Source organism: Haliotis rubra, unplaced genomic scaffold (genome assembly GCF_003918875.1).
Source record: "Haliotis rubra isolate DU_JTF1 unplaced genomic scaffold, ASM391887v1 Scf172, whole genome shotgun sequence".
NCBI classification, from domain to species: Eukaryota; Metazoa; Mollusca; class Gastropoda; order Lepetellida; family Haliotidae; genus Haliotis; species Haliotis rubra.
Window position 1 is genome coordinate 1,097,766 of NW_025765692.1, and position 17,866 is coordinate 1,115,631.

General features: G+C 40.2%; 1 protein-coding gene across 1 annotated transcript; it reads left to right on the forward strand.

The window, feature by feature from the left end:
• Positions 1 to 7,326: 7,326 nt before the first annotated feature.
• On the forward strand, positions 7,327 to 16,875 carry LOC124272702 (UPF0462 protein C4orf33 homolog). The gene is given in 7 exon segments (XM_046707886.1): positions 7,327 to 7,427; positions 10,816 to 10,937; positions 10,940 to 10,993; positions 14,732 to 14,789; positions 15,699 to 15,750; positions 16,094 to 16,284; positions 16,620 to 16,875. Coding segments are annotated over 7 exon segments (687 nt in total). The 3' UTR covers positions 16,729 to 16,875.
• The last annotated feature ends 991 nt before the right edge of the window (positions 16,876 to 17,866 follow it).

Below are 17,866 nucleotides of genomic sequence, written 5' to 3' on the forward strand. Positions count from 1 at the left end.
ATACTACTGTACCCTGATGTTACAATGAAATTTACGTGACGACACCCAAGCCACAATGACCAGCTGCCTTTCAAATAGCAATACATTGATATTTTCAAAAACAGCAGAATAAGATAGACAGTTTCACATGTCATCTATGTGGAAAAGCAATATGAACATCCGGGCATGTACTTTATTATTTCAGATTTTTTATACTTGGTTTGAAAGGAAATGACATTGTTAAAACTGATACGCTTTTCTCGATAATACTAAAACAAATTGCTGCGTTTTATATTTGATTATCACCTGTCCTTGTGATACTGTATTGTCAGGCAATAATCTCACATGCTGGTCCCAACGATCTTAACAGTCATCTGGATAACAACGCATTCTTTTTTTGAGTGACGTAAATTACAATGTTTCATTAATTTTGATACAAATAAACAATACCAAATGACAAAAGGTGCAACTCTTAAATGCCTATATTTAGAAGTTGTTTTTTCCAAATTGACAACTAATTAATGAAACCAACAACTTTTGGTTAACCTGACCTTGAACATTAGACACATAAACCCTGATCAAAATACCACTGTCACGTAAATTACCAGTCAACAATTGCAACTTTAAATATAAATGGTCATTGGTTATACTATCATAAGCAAGGGGCCAAAGCAGAGGTTTCAAAGAACATTTGACGTATATGAGGCATTATAAAACATAGAAACTTGTACATGAATAAAAGCAGGTAGCTTAATATCACTGGTCCGTGTGTTGTACTGGACACACCATTCTCATCAGACTTTTTAGTCACTACAGGCTCCATGTAGAACAACTTCTGCAGTTAAGCTTCATTCTGGGTCATAGTAGCTAGAATGCCTTTTACATTTTCTCCATATTTTTCTGACATTTCTTTTTGTTTCTTTCTCTGTTGTTAATTTTTCTTTTCAGCTCTAAACAGTGTACTGGTCTGCTTATAATACTTTTAAAAGCGTTCCAATTCTTTCCTATTCCATTTGTTTCCCAATTCTGATTTTGCCGTTCTCTGTATTCTCTTTCTTTCTCTGCTTGAGAATTAGCTATAATATCTGTAATAGATGACCACAATTCAAGCAATAATGTATAGATTCCATCATTTAACATAATGCCACTTTCCAAACAATCCCAAATAAAGTAGCGTAATTTACGTTAACAGTTAATATTAGACTTCATAAATGCTTTATTATGAATCGCATGCAATAACATCACTACTTTGAAGAGTATCCCAATAGCCATTTGTTTAAGGATAAAACATGCATGTTTTAAGTATTATCATCATTGTGTGCAGTTTCACAAGTATCAAATAAAGAACTACATCAATAAATAATCAAACACTGAAATTAGTTCTGTTTACATCTTTAAATTTAAATCCCCACGATCCAATCACAGGTTTACTGCTTTTATCACTTGATAGGAAACCATATGTTTCAATATTCAGCTTACTTTATACACCTGTGCTTTATACAGAAAAGATTAATGTAGAGGCAATGAAAAGTAATTTCACGTCACTCTTCTTGTAATTTACGTTACAGGGCCATGCATGGAAGGCAAAGAATGGTTTTCATAAATCATGTCTGAAATATGAAAGTATTTAAACTGATTAATCAATATATTATCGTAATGTTGCAAAAATGTAACTCGGAATCATTATACAACATGTGTCAAAACAGTACAGTCATCCTTATCATTGGAAAACACTTATTCTACATCAGGATGAATCAGGAAACTCCGGTTCATCAAAGTTCACATTCGAATGATGTGCTGAAATGACCACTGCTTCCAACGTGTGATTGCATAGGGTATTTGTGGTGCACTTTTGCACTTTGTGAAGGATTTCTGAACATCTACTAAGCGTAAATTACAAAGCGTAAATTACATCCTTATATTAAAAATGTCCAGGATGAGGGCCACATTACTCCGTTTTGGTGATTTAATGTTTGGAAACATACACGCGGTTATGCTATCCATGTAAATGGATTAGGGCCAGCATCGATTTCTATGAGACTTATTTTACTGTGACTGTCACGTAGGATTACATCCTTAAAAATCGTTCAAATAACTGAAGATAAAATGGATTAGTTAAGTTCTATTAATTTTACTTGTTGATCAGTTGACATCTGTTTGCAAGCAATATTGTGTTTGGCATAGAATACAACCCATTTTACTTGCTAAACTTGTTTATATGTAGTAAATGTTATGTACATCAGTTACCAAAGCGTAAATTACGTTACTTCTACCGACAAAATTAAAACAAAAATTGTCTTTTTGTTTCTTTCTCATTCTTGATTTTTTATGTTCTTAAATATAAAAGCACACTTTGAAATTTCATTATTCTGGTTTATTACGTTGACTTGTAAGTAATTAGTATTATCTAGAAGAGAATCATTGGCGGCAATATGCTTTGCCGACAGCAAGAAAATCATAACCAGCTGTAAAAGAAACAGTCAGTTTCAAATATTTTCTCAAATGTTTGTGACTATTGTAGTTTACCAAACATTTCTATTACATCTGACTATTGAATACTGTCGATTTCATTGGAAAACGGTTTCCGCGGTATGGTATTATTGTAACCTGATTCAAGGAATGTAATATTTCAGTTCCACCTGGAGGAGTGATCCATCTACATCTTTGATCTCTGAGGACACCATGATAGATCTCTGACATGTTATTCTATTGCCGAGATTCCAAAACTAATTTCCAATGACCAGACAAACACAGTATTTGTGTTCTTCAAAAGGAGGATCATCAAACATCTCGTCCATGTTTGGCCAGACCCAATCACCTGTCGTGTTCTAGGCGTCACTCAGTGTTAACAGCTTCAAGAATGCTGCGTCCGTCACCTGGATTTACCTGTACAAGCAAGTTATAGGTATATATATAAACGCTATTTCTGTGTCACAGGGCTGCAACTTGTCCATGTTGTATCATGTCACAACAACCTTTCTAATGACAAAGTCTGCACACTTGGCTACAATGTTCCCTGAAGTTCCGACAGCTACGTTATAATCGGCAGATCATGTCGTGTCAGCAATTCTGCATCATAACGGCAGTGTTACATGCCAATGGACTGCTACTGTAGGGTAATGGTACTTATTTCAACATAAAAGTCAGTGGAAACATTATGGACTCCGTAAAGAGAAACAAGTTTTAACACTCAGCTTAACAGCTGCACTTCCCTACAGGCAATGGGAAACGCTGCACCAGTACTGCAGTAAGTCAGACCCTCTGGCTACCTATCTGGCTTTTGTGCAGTCTCCAAAAGTTACAAACCTTGTTTCTAATTATTTATCTTCATCTTCATTAGAAAGATTTTGGGATCATCAAGAAGGCTGAATTTAATGAAAACATGTTTATTCGTTCTGCAGGACAATAATGAAGAGGTCCTTGTTATGTGGGAAGACCCATTTCCCGGATCTCCGACATGTTGATGCTGTGATGTCATTCACTACTGCCAATGTAAGAAATGTGTCAAGTAGGGCAACAACCACATTGATGCTATTCTTACAGACTGGTTCATGGCTGTGTTTGCACTGCATCACCTTTAAGAAGTGACAAATGTGGCACATCAAGTTTTCTACTATGTTCCTCAGAAAGATATTTACAACTTGTAACTAGAACTATGTGCAGTGCATGATGCAAACTTTTGATGAAATTTATATTAACATACGGCAAACTTTTGATGAAATTGATATTAACATAAGGCAAACTTTTGATGAAATTGATATTAACATAAGGCAAACTTTTGATGAAATTGATTATTATGTCAAGAATTTCAGAATCACAAGTGCTTAATAAAAATTAACATACTCCATTTTTATTTAAATTGATCTCAACATCTTGAACACTTGATGAAATTGATATTAACATGGGAACTACTACTTTAGCTATCAAAATTTATATCAACTAATGCAATGAAATTGTAAAAGATATTAACATACGTAATAATTCTAATCAATAATGTATCTCTGTAATGTCATGCTGTATGGGCCTGTGACCTTGAACTTGAAATAAAGATATTTACAACTTTTAACTAGAACTATGTGCAGTGCTTGATGCAAACTTTTGATGAAATTTATATTAACATACGGCAAACTTTTGATGAAATTCATATCAACATAAGGCAAACTTTTGATGAAATTCATATTAACATACGGCAAACTTTTGCTTGTACAACTATATGTCAAGTTATAAACTATCCCTCCTAATCTCCAGCATCTCAGCGTATCATCACACCATATAAGGCCCTGTTGGACAAACAGCAAGCGTGTCTCTGGCTGCACCAAGAATATTACAGATGCACATTGAGCTTGTTTAGTGTCCCTCTTGACATGTGATAAATCCCTATACACACCACATCAGCAGGTGCCCCTTACTGCACATCTGTACAGCCTTTGTCCCAAGTTGTCTGTACAGGACAAAGTACAACGTTCACAGGAACATGATGTCTGTATAACAACCAGCAGTCTCCACCAACTTACATCCATCGGACATGTGTGGTTAATGTCACAGATATACTGTAACAGTGGACATGTGGTATATATCTGGGGATTATAATATTAAACCCATACAAAATCACACACTAAATGGCCTGGCGGGCCAGTGTGCGAAATATGCATTATGTCGGAGAGCGCACATTGAATCTCTAAATCACAATCACAGTCATCATCATCATCATCATCATCATCATCATCATCATCAACCCACACACCAACACATGGTTATACAGTGTAATAGGAGAAGTGGGCTTATTTCTATTTAATTTCATACTGAGTTATTTGTTGGTGTTGATGTCACATGGCTGTATGCTCCCCAGGGATAGGGGAATATAATTTGAATGACCACTAAATCCTGGCCAGGGTATAAACAGACTAATATGTGCTTATAGAATACCTGTGTGGATCAAGTGCAATATAACAGGAGAATTATGGGTTTTTAACATTATTTTCTACTTCAATATGTTATACCATCAACAAACAACAGATGATGACCGACCTCTAATACCCAGATCAGAAACTGTTCAACACTGCTCCTGACTAAAACACATAGTGAACCTTTGATGTATTTTATCAATGTGTTAAGAGGTTATCCTGCTCCACTGTTGATTGGACATATCATGTTTACAGTGGTCTCCGCCTAAAGTAGCCGTTAACTGGTGGATTGATTTACATCATAAAGATTGTGTTACCAGAGATATAATATAGTGGTTGAATGACATGAATCAAACTGACTGGGTCAGCCCAAGTCTGGTCCCTCTTTAAGAGCAACAAAATGAGCAGTTATTAACACAAGGTAACCTGGCAACCATTCACAAAACATATACTGAAAACTTTACTGTTAAACTCATAAAAGAGTCCCAGTAATCATTGTTTAAGTTAGACTATAAGGAAACAAGGATAACTGCATACAAAGTCAGACAGCTGACAGTAATCTTTAAGGCATATCTCAGTGACTATCAGACAATTTAAACAGAAATCTCATAATAATGAGTGAAATGATTCACTGGTCCACTCATCCTAAAAATCTCACAATACATCCTGAAATCGTTCAGCACTCCTTTGACTACCGGTATGTCACAACCTCCAAACTCTGGACATCTCTAGCTGTCTGATCAAGTTTTATCAAAGCGTGTTTCCTCAAGATAATAGGAGTGGTGGCAGCTGATATTAACTTCTTTTATTAAAGTATGTGTATAATGTTTAGTTATCTGAAGATACCTTATCTAGTATGAACAGTTATACCCTGTGTAATAATCAATAGTTCTATCCCACGTAGTTATCACTAGTTACATGTTAGGTGGTTATGACCAGTTATACCACATGTCATTACCAATAGTTATTAATAGTTGTACCGTACGTAGTTATGTCAGCTAAACCTTATGTACGGATGAATGGCATAGCTATCAATAGTAATGCCTGAGTAGTTATCGAGGCAGTTATGGAAAGACTTCCGCCCGTATCCCCCTTTAAATTTCATTCTAGTCAAATCATATCACCTGAATATATATTCCTCATCTGATAAGGATGAGTTTTAACATGTTTCTTTAATTGCATCTGAACTTACTGAAAGACACATCAAACTTCTAAAAATGCCACTCAAACACATTTTTCCTCATCGTTAAAATTTAGGGGGGATACAGGTGGAAGTCTTACCGTTTTTTAATAGTCACTGGTACAGTACACTTCAATATTGGTAATTTGTTCAAATGACTAATTACATACCACACAAAGAAATTATTATTATTATTATTATTATGACGAAGAGAATCATGTGAAATTTGTTTTATTGTTTGGGATACTTGGACGTCAGTAATGTTGGAGACAATGGCGGGAGAGGCAGGTGTAGTCAGTGGTCCATGAATCAGGTGAGCTAACCCTGTTTTAAAGAACCACTCAAGGGTCATCACAATAGCCTCCCCTTCCCTCTCACCTGTCTCACCATACCTGGATTATGACCCAGCAAACACTTTCCCACTGTTCTTTCTACTCACAAAACTGTCATTTCTTAACAATGGAAAGATATATGAAATATTTCACTTGGAAAAGGGGAAGGCAGTGTATTGAGGGTGTACACGCCTAATGTATACACCAATCATACACATCAATACACCTAAAGGTGTCATAAATTAACTCCTCTCTACCTTTTACACCTGTGAAATGGCGTTATATGATTGTGGTGCTGAGTAAGACATGCATAACACAGCTACCCCCGAGTCAGGAAATCAGAGCTGTACCCTCACTGAGAAAACATGCTGTCACCATCGGAATACCTGCCAATCGGCAATCCTTTCATGTTTCTGACAAATCTGGACAGGCAAGCCGGTTAATAAGTCTTACCTGTGTCGTGGTTTTAGTCCAATGTTGGCGTGAATCGTCCTAGCGCTGTCAGACACGGTATCTCGTCCACAGTTGGCTTATCCCCAACACTGTACAAGCCACTTACTCAGTCGCTATGTCTTAAAACAACAAATATGGCCACGGAGAGAGGGCAGGTCACCAAGTGATCATGTGACTTGCTTTGTTGCACGCGCACCTGTGAAACGTTCAAGACACGGCTGAAGGGACACGATGTGAGTTGAAGCAGCGTAGCATTCTTCGAAACGCGATAATTGGGAAAGTTTTCTCACGGAAGCGTTGTTACGCCATGTTAGATAGTCGTCACTGGTTGACGGGACTGGGAGGTGATCGGACGTGGGCGTGGCTGTAGAACACACGCTCCACGCGGTTTGTCGACTAACAGGGTCTAACGGAACTAGAGCGTGAAGTATGTAAGTGTCTTTTTCTATATACACTATGTACCAGCGTAGAAGCGGGTATGGCAGGCCGATCTCGGTATTCTTCAGAAGCTGTCTATGTGTCTAGAGTAAGCGTCAACATGTGGAAACTGTGTTCCATTGATCAGTGGCGTGTGAGATGGTGAGAAGGAGGGATCTGTATCGCCAGCTGTCGCACGGATTCAGAGTTCGAATCTATAAAATCGATATGAGTTTACGTCATACGTCCTTATAGGTATTGTTTGGTGTATTCAGTGAGGTATTGTGTTCGTCAAAACAGTTTATTCAGCAGGAGTGTTGGCTTATGATGAAGGGCGGTATTCCACTGTGGCAGTCAATATCATATTTTGAATGAAACCCCCACACCCCACCCCAAATCTCTTGAATATAATAAATGCTTATCTTAGGTTGTCAAACATACGTTCCATCTCAGTCACATGGCTTGACAGGATATGATTATCATATATCATACTTATAAATTCCTGTCCAATGGTGCCATATATTTCTTTACAAAAACGTATGAAGATTTTGAGTAAAGTTGATATCAGTAACCCAAGGGTCTGTTTATAAGGGAGGGTGATATGATACAGACATACTGGCCATTACATTGACTCACTCATTCATAAAATCACCAATACTGGCAGGAGCGGATCCAGGATCCAGAGGTGCACATAAATCATGAAGTCCAAGGGTTAGGGGAAATGCTCCTCAGGGAAATTTTTGTGGGGAGACAGAGGGGGACTTGGATCAGCCACTCTATCATAAAACAGCAGTTTGGTTCCTGATCAGATCTGGCCTCCAGTACTATAACTCCAGAGGTATCAGACTTGCATGGAGCTGTGTTAGAATATTGACTAACAGGATCGTTAGGTGGTTGACACATGTCATTGGTACCCAATTGTGCAGATCAATGCTCATGCTGTTGATCACTGGATTGTCTGGTCCAGACTTGATTATTTACAGACCGCCGGTCCATTTATATACCTGGATTATTGCTGAGTGTGGTGTTCTAAACTCACTCCAAGAGGTCAGTATGAAGCTCAACTTTCTTCAGACTGTTCCCTGAAAATATCATAATCTAGACTTGCATGGGCTGTGTTGGGTATGTTGTTTCCAGGGTCAGTATGACAGACTTGCATGGGCTGTGTTGGGTAAGTTGTTTCAGGGTCAGTATGACAGACTTGCATGGGCTGTGTTGGGTATATGTTGTTTTTCAGGGTCAGTATGACAGACTTGCATGGGCTGTGTGACAGACTTGCATGGAGCTGTGTTGGGTATGTTGTTTCCAGGGTCAGTATGACAGACTTGCATGGGCTGTGTTGGGTATGTTGTTCCAGGGTCAGTATGACAGACTTGCATGGGCTGTGTTGGGTATGTTGACAGACTTGCATGGGCTGTGTTGGGTATGTTGTTTCAGGGTCAGTATGACAGACTTGCATGGGCTGTGTTGGGTATGTTGTTTCAGGGTCAGTATGACAGACTTGCATGGGCTGTGTTGGGTATGGTTTTTCCAGGGTCAGTATGACAGACTTGCATGGGCTGTGTTGGGTATGTTGTTTCAGGGTCAGTATGACAGACTTGCATGGGCTGTGTTGGGTATGTTGTTTCAGGGTCAGTATGACAGACTTGCATGGGCTGTGTTGGGTATGGTTGTTTCAGGGTCAGTATGACAGACTTGCATGGGCTGTGTTGGGTATGTTGTTTCAGGGTCAGTATGACAGACTTGCATGGGCTGTGTTGGGTATGTTGTTTCAGGGTCAGTATGACAGACTTGCATGGGCTGTGTTGGGTATGTTGTTTCAGGGTCAGTATGACAGACTTGCAGGCTGTGTTGGGTATGTTGTTTCCAGGGTCAGTATGACAGACTTGCATGGGCTGTGTTGGGTATGTTGTTTCAGGGTCAGTACATGACAGACTTGCATGGGCTGTGTTGGGTATGTTGTTTCAGGGTCAGTATGACAGACTTGCATGGGCTGTGTTGGGTATGTTTGTTCCAGGGTCAGTATGACAGACTTGCATGGGCTGTGTTGGGTATGTTGTTTCCAGGGTCAGTATGACAGACTTGCATGGGCTGTGTTGGGTATGTTGTTTGTTTCAGGGTCAGTATGACAGACTTGCATGGGCTGTGTTGGGTATGTTGTTCCAGGGTCAGTATGGTCAGTGTTGACAGACTTGCATGGGCTGTGTTGGGTATGTTGTTTCAGGGTCAGTATGACAGACTTGCATGGGCTGTGTTGGGTATGTTGTTTCCAGGGTCAGTATGACAGACTTGCATGGGCTGTGTTGGGTATGTTGTTTCAGGGTCAGTATGACAGACTTGCATGGGCTGTGTTGGGTATGTTGTTCAGGGTCAGTATGACTTGCATGGGCTGTGTTGGGTATGTTTCAGGGTCAGTATGACAGACTTGCATGGGCTGTGTTGGGTATGGTTGTTTCAGGGTCAGTATGACAGACTTGCATGGGCTGTGTTGGGTATGTTGTTTCAGGGTCAATATGACAGACTTGCATGGGCTGTGTTGGGTATGTTGACAGTTTCAGGGTCAGTATGACAGACTTGCATGGGCTGTGTTGGGGTATGTTGTTTCAGGGTCAGTATGACAGACTTGCATGGGCTGTGTTGGGTATGGTTGTTTCAGGGTCAGTATGACAGACTTGCATGGGCTGTGTTGGGTATGTTGTTTCAGGGTCAGTATGACAGACTTGCATGGGCTGTGTTGGGTATGGTTGTTTCAGGGTCAGTATGACAGACTTGCATGGGCTGTGTTGGGTATGTTGTTTCAGGGTCAGTATGACAGACTTGCATGGGCTGTGTTTGGTATGTTGTTTCAGGGTCAGTATGACAGACTTGCATGGGCTGTGTTGGGTATGTTTGTTTCAGGGTCAGTATGACAGACTTGCATGGGCTGTGTTGGGTATGGTTGTTCCAGGGTCAGTATGACAGACTAAGGTTTAAGGTAAAACCATGCCACTCTTCAACTCATAATATTTTTTCTGTCATATTTACAAAAATATAGGAAAGATATTTGAATATTTATCGCTTGGGAAGCCTGATACAGTGTACCAGTATGATAATGTTGCAATTTTATTGGTTAATCGATTCTGTGTGCCAAAACATTACAATTCAGTGTAGACCCCAGATCACGTGACTCTTGACCTTGGATATTGACTCATGGTTAGAAAACAAGATGACGTCTGGTAGAACCTTTCACGGTTCACAGTTGCTGTTATGAAATGGGGAAGTTTAAAGGCTTCGTGAACTTTAAAGTGAATTTCAATGTAACTTAATGTATGACAGCTCTTGACAGGGTCAATATGTGAAGCCATGGACCCTGGGGACCTGGCCCTTGAGGTGGTCTGGTCAGGTCAGTCCGCCTCAGGCGTCAGGTCCTTGGGTCCTTGTTTTCACACTTTGACCTCATCAAGAATATTAATTAGCTGTATAATTAGCTAGCTGCTGCTGACATATTGGTGACTGAAGTATTGTATAATATTATCGGACTCACTTAATAAGCCTCTCTGTGTACTGACAGGGACTTCAATGTGGCATCTACGTGGGACGGCGACCGCCTCACTCACCCACCAGTCCAGATCAAGCTCTCTGCACATGAAGATGGGTGTCACATGACTGTACGTGCCCCATTCTTCAATGACCCCCTGCCCCGCCCGGTGAGAAAGGGGCACCTGTTCCAGGTCTGTGGGACTATGAAGGTAGGTAAGCTGGTAGCTATGGTAACGGTACTGTCAGACAGTGTCAGGTCATGATACACCCGATGTATTGCATTCTTCACTTGCTACACCCACCCACCATCCATGTATCCATCCGTGAGTCACCGTGCCCCCATAGTACTGCACCCCTAGCCATGCAGACAACAAGCTTATTGAGTTGAATACGGTAATACCTATCAGTGCGGCAGCCCTGTTGTTAAGGCATTGGCGGATCCAGAGGGGGGGTTCAGGGGGTTCGAACCCCCCTTTCAAAATTCCTGGATCCGCCCATGTAAGGTATTTGCCAGGCAAGTAAAGTACCAGTGTTTGATTGTTATCAAAGGGAACATCTGTAGCTCAGTACTGGTGGTATTGCTGAAAGAGGCACTCACTCAGTTTACCTGACTATCATCATGTGATCAGAAGATTTCCTGTATCAGTTCAGGAACACTCCCATGAGACCAAAGTCACCGATATCAGACATTTAAATATTCAGTGACTTATTGTGTGACTTATTTCACTAGATGATATTACATATAAACATCATATGAGACAATGCCAGAGGGATGGACCTCCAAGCTCGACTGGTTTGGGTTGTGTGGACATCAGTGTATGTATGTCATTAAGGGCTAATCACGTCCAGAGCTGATTCTCTCACAGAAGTCCACTTGAGTCCAAATCCTATTACCAAGCTGTTAGACAGCCATTAGCCAAGTGTCACCAGGTATTAGATTGTCTGCTGTGGAGGGAAACGGTGGGCAGTACTGACTGAAACAGTTACAGTGTAACAGAGGGATGCCATAGCTGGTGTTCATACAGATTGTACAACAGACAGACACATTGTACTACAGACAGACACATTGTACAGCAGACAGATTGTACTACAGACAGACACATTGTATTACAGTCAGGCACATTGTACTACAGATACTCCACACAGACCCATTGTACTACAGACAGACCCACTGTACTACAGACAGACACATTACACTACAGACAGACATATTGTACTACAGTCAGGCACATTGTACTACACACAGACACATTACACTACAGACAGACATATTGTACTACAGACAGACACATTGTACAGCTGACAGATTGTACTACAGACAGACACATTGTCAGACACACCCACTGTACTACAGACAGACACATTATACTACAGACAGACAAATTGTACTACAGACAGACACATTGCACAGACAGACACATTGTCAGACAGATCCACTGTACTACAGACAGACACATTGCACTACAGACAGACACATTATACTACAGACAGACAAATTGTACAGACAGACACATTACACTACAGACAGACACATTATACTACAGACAGTCAAATTGTACTGCCATATGTGAGACCCTCCTAAGTAACATGACCGGAAAACAATATGGAAACTCTCACTGTGCATCAGTTTCTCAAATGTTAACAGAAAAAAGGATGTTAGGAATTTTCACTGGTATTGACCAAACATACTTTTGTAAGTGACAGCCATTGCAGACTAGTATTGAAAAATAGCATGACTTTGTCCCAGAGTTATGAGCATGTAGTTATTAATTAAATATGCTACATGTGTGATGTATGGCCATCGAGAATGTCTGACTGATCAGATGGTTGAACAGTTTGCTGGTCTGACAACTTCTGCAATGACCTTGACTCCGGTGCAAATTACTGTGGGCTGGTATTAAGATATTAGCACTTGGGCTCCGTGGGCCAACACCAGGCGCAGCTTGCTGTGGGGCTGTTTACACCGTGTGGACATGGGACAAGACTTCTTCGTGTGTCTTTTCCTGCTAATAGAAACTTTGTTCTTTGTTTTTAAAGAAGATTTTTATTGTTGCAGTTGATGAATTAAAAATGTGAATAATCTTAGATAAGACACTCAAACACTCTTATTAGGATAAAGAAGAAAGTGTTTTTTTATCTGGCTGAAATTTTCCTTTGACAAGATGCTGGGATGGATTTAAGTATTAAGTGGTGTTGTTCTAAACAACCAGGACAGAGAATACCGACAGCCATTCATCAGGGTTAGGAACACCTTGTTGTCTGGTGTCCCATTGCACAAAACGATCGTAGCGCTGTCGTAAGCCTGTGTCAGAGCATGAAAGTTACGATCACCATAATGCTATGATAGCATTGGGAAACGGGGCACTGGTTATCATCCTGGCTTTGTTTGTTATACGGAATGATCAGCTGGGGATACCCTGCTTTACAGTGGTTTTATCACACACCTGATATGAGTCAATATCGGACAAGACATTGCTTGTTTACGTAATGTACTCCAGTGTTCTTTAAAACTGATGAATGGCTGAAGGGCTGAAGTGTGTTTTTGTATTTATGTTTTCCTACATTCCATATAGGCTTTTCCTTCCTCAAATCTGGTATCAAAGAAAGAAGGTCACTCACTTGCTTGCTCGGTCACTCACTCACTCACTCACTCGACTGCCTGTTCTGGTTTTTAACAGAATATTGTGTTAAAGAACAAACGAAACAGTATATGTATTTTTTAAGTCTCATGTGTTTCTCGGAATGGTGTCTCTGCTTCAAGCACTTGGTAGGTAAATGTTTCCCTTTGTACAATTTCGACAGTGCGGATTAGTGGTGGTCCGATTAATTGAAATAATCGAAGATTGGTTGCATTGACTAAACGACCAAGCAATCGATCATGTTTTCTTATAATCGAACACAAACAATTCTGGAACACTTGTTTTCATTAACAATATTTTTCACAAGATTGGTTTTGTCTGTTACATTTCATAAGCACTACAAGCTCTTTCCAAGTCATGATTGAATTTATCTTAATGTATGTTCCTAACATACTAGTCTCCTTTAAAGATGTGAAATTTTGCCCCAAACCCCCAAAGAACTACATGTTTCTTTTCCTTATTGTTCATAGGCGGATCCAGAGTGGGGGTGCAGGGGTGCGCACCTCCCCTTTTGTGCTGAAAGTTTGTTAAATGACCATACTCGGGTGAGAATGAAGTGTGCACCCCTCCTTTTCTCAATAGTGTGCACCCCCCTATCTCAAAAAGCTGTATCCGCCCCTGTTGTTTGTGCATTAACAAATTTCATAAATGACACTAACCAATTATTTTCGATGATTGATCGGTTGTAATGAACCAATCATCAATTATGAAATTTTAACCAATTCCCAACACTAGTGCGGATGACTTGGAGGGTATCCTTGTATCGGAAAACATTATGAACATTAAATGTTTATTGCAATTTGTGGAAGTGTGAGCAGTGGCATGTAATTATTCAAGTTTGGTACAGATAATCCAGTGACTGAAAAATGTGAGCAACGACCAGACATATGTTTCTACCTCATTAACCAAGTGGACGATCCGATCTGTTAGTCGCCTCCACTCGACCAGCTACAACAGCCAGGGATTCAAACATGGAGTGTCCATTTGTTTACACCAGTATCTACAAGTATACACACATCTAATTATGTACAAATGTACAGCAGTAGATGGAGAACAGTGTGTCACATGCCCTTTACGTCAACGATAAAATATTCGACACTGAAAATAGAGATGTTTTTATTCGGTATTTTAAATATGAAAGTGAGGTAGGAAAAGTGTGAAAACCGGGAAGTTTAGGTGGAAAGGTTTGTTAACATTATTTTTCAGTTTCATAGGTTTGTTATTAGAAAGCAGTGGTTTTACTTCAGTTTTGATGAAATGAAAGCATACACAGTATTGTTTCCTCTGATAGAATGTGTTTCATTTCAGTGGTGGAGGCATTCTTCCTGAATGACAGAGACGAATACCTTGAGGTGGAGTTGTGTCCGTGAGTTATCTCCCCTTAGGTCCAACATGATCAGAAGAAAACTTGGTTGTTTTGTTGTTTGAAGAAGATAAATACAAAAGCATTCATAACTGGAGAGAAAATTCAAGGAAGACTTGTGCATTGTGCATGATCTGTTTTTGCTGAATAATTGTAAACATATTTAATGAAGCACATACAACCTGAATAAATGCTATAAATAGTCCCCCAACATGTGAGAAGATATGTGAATTAAAATAAGTGAATACATTATATAGTCGTCATCCTCGATAATCTCCAGGGTATACGTTCCGATAAATCTCCACTAAACCCTGGATGCATCTAAGGCTCGAGCCGATGATTTTATTACCTCCCTTGGTTGGCTTTTTATCCAATCAGGTGTCTACGGTGGGAAGTTGAGCATACCAATCACAACTCACTTTCACTTTTTAAATTATCTAACCGACTAAACTTGGCAACACAATAATATATTGTTGCAGAGGTACTCTGAAAGAGGTAGAAGGTGTTGTTGCATATATATGTTTTTAAGATTTCAGACCTGTCAATTTGTCTGTATGTTTTTCCCCCAAATCTGAGTCGCACTGCGAACAAACATTCGCGGCTGCAACCGCTATCTTTGTTGACACTGGCAAGCTCGGTTGTAACGGCGGCTTATATGATTGGCTACTGTGAGAATGCGGAGCCAGCAAAGGGAGGTAATAAAATCATCGGCTCGAGCCGTAGATGCATCCAGGGTACAGTGGAGATTTATCGGAACGTATACCCTGGAGATTATCTAGGATGTATAGTCTTAGGCAAAACTGATTCATTAGAGTAGACTGACATAAGACTCTCTCGGTACTCTCCATCAAGGTTATGCTAGGCAAGGCTTACCAGTAACCAGTCTGTGATACTGTTCACTGTGTGTTGCAGACATGGACAACATCTGCTGCTACTTCTGAAGGGTCGTCGCAACATCGTTCAGGTAACTTAACGAGCAGTGTAATCATCAAACTCACTCACACAGGGCCACATGCTAACTCGTGTTTTATGGTGTCATGACTTTGTGTCAAGAGTTGCCCACCCTAGCTGTGTCAGGATCAGCTGACCATGTTTGGAATCTCAGGTTATGATCCCTGGGCTTAAAGGCAACATAGTTGTACATTCTGCACATGTGGTAGATGTTACCTGCATCACTTCGGACATCTGCGTGTAGCAGTGTAATACAAAATACAGTACCTCTATTAGAATACGACCCATACTGGCTGAGAGCAGATGAAATTAATTATTGAATTTATATGACTGTTTTCCATTCATTTCTCCTCTAGGATCAGCTTCCCCTACAGTTCACAGCTAACATCAATGGTGACACATGGACAGGGGAGACAACTCTGCCTCACAGTTACTTCCCCTGTTGTGTGACACGGTTCAATGCATACGCTATCCATGGCTCGGGAGACAAGCGGGTGTATGAATCTCTGTGTCCTGCCACCAAAGGACAGTTTACAGATCCAGACTTGTAAGTAGTGCATGTAGGAGGTTAGTTGGTATCTGACATTGCCAGAAATGGTTACTCTCTTGTAAATGGTTCATCTCTACTGAAATGATACATCTTTGCCCCCAACAGATGCAAGTGAATGCCTTCTCTCAACAGTCAGGCTGTTTCTAGTTTTGCATTGGGGTTCTCTTGACATGTACAGTTGTGAAACAAGTCATAACACATGTTTTCCTCCACTGTTATATATATAATTTCCAGATAAACTGCAGACCCAGCAAGGGTATTAACTATAAATAGATCATTAAGCAATTACTGAAAGCTTGTACATATCCACAGTATGTGATGTTTTGTTGCAGCCATCGCCTCGAGTTGTTCCAGAACATCGACATGTCCTCTGTTCTCAAGTTTAATACCAAGGGATACACATCCAACATTTGGAACAAGCATACAGAGATAGGGTCATGACCTTGACATTCACCCACTTATACAGTGGGTACAAGGTTCCTTCAGCCAGGGTTCGGCCAAAGACGACACAGTTAGCTCACCTGGATCAATGTAACATCAAGGACGTTTGGATTCAATACTGCAATAAACTCTATTTTATGTACATGACAACATGTCAGCATTTTCAGTTTGAAAAGGACATCGGTTTATGGTGTCCCCTGCCGTGATATTGCTGGAATATTGCTAAAAGCGGTGTAAAACCCAACTCAATCACTCTTAGTGGGCTACTGACATAAGACTCTCAGTCACTACTCTCCGTCAAGGTTATGCTAGGCAAGGCTTACCAGTAACCAGTCTGTGTAGGAAGGATATGGCGACACCCAGCTTGTGATGCTGTTTATGGTGTACCCTGCCGTGATATTGCTGGAAAATTGCTAAAAGCGGCGTAAAACCCAACTCAATCACTCTTAGTGGGCTACTGACATAAGACTCTCAGTCACTACTCTCCATCAAGGTTATGCTAGGCAAGGCTTACCAGTAACCAGTCTGTGTAGGAAGGACTTGGCCACACCCAGCTTGTGATGCTGTTTATGGTGTACCCCGCCGTGATATTGCTGGAAAATTGCTAAAAGCGGCGTAAAACCCAACTGACTCACTCACTCACTCTTAGATGGCCTCCGCTTTGAAGCTATATGAGAATATGGGCAAAATGCTCACAGTCAGAATGAATCTAGGATTTAGCATGACAGTTCAATTGATAAGAGAATGACCTCCTCTTGGTTTTTTGTTTTCACAGGTTTTCTTAATCAATAGAATGTATGTACATATATATATTGACAGGGTCATATTTGAGGTGGTTGTTTAAAAGCAATACATCTGTTCATTTGTTTCATTGACATGTGCTTTTAGAGGGACAGCACTTCACAGAGTCAAGCAACCATTCATTTTTACAATCCATAGTTGTCATATTTACAAGAACGGAATCAAAATTAACTGAAGAAGAAGCTTCACGTCTCAATACTGTAAGGGGGATAACCCTGTTTTAACTAATGTGACACATCCTGAAGTAGTCATAAAATGTCCATAAGACCTTCCTGAAAGAAGTATCACAATGTTCAACATATTCACAAGACTGTTCCTGTTTGGTGGAATTGTCCCA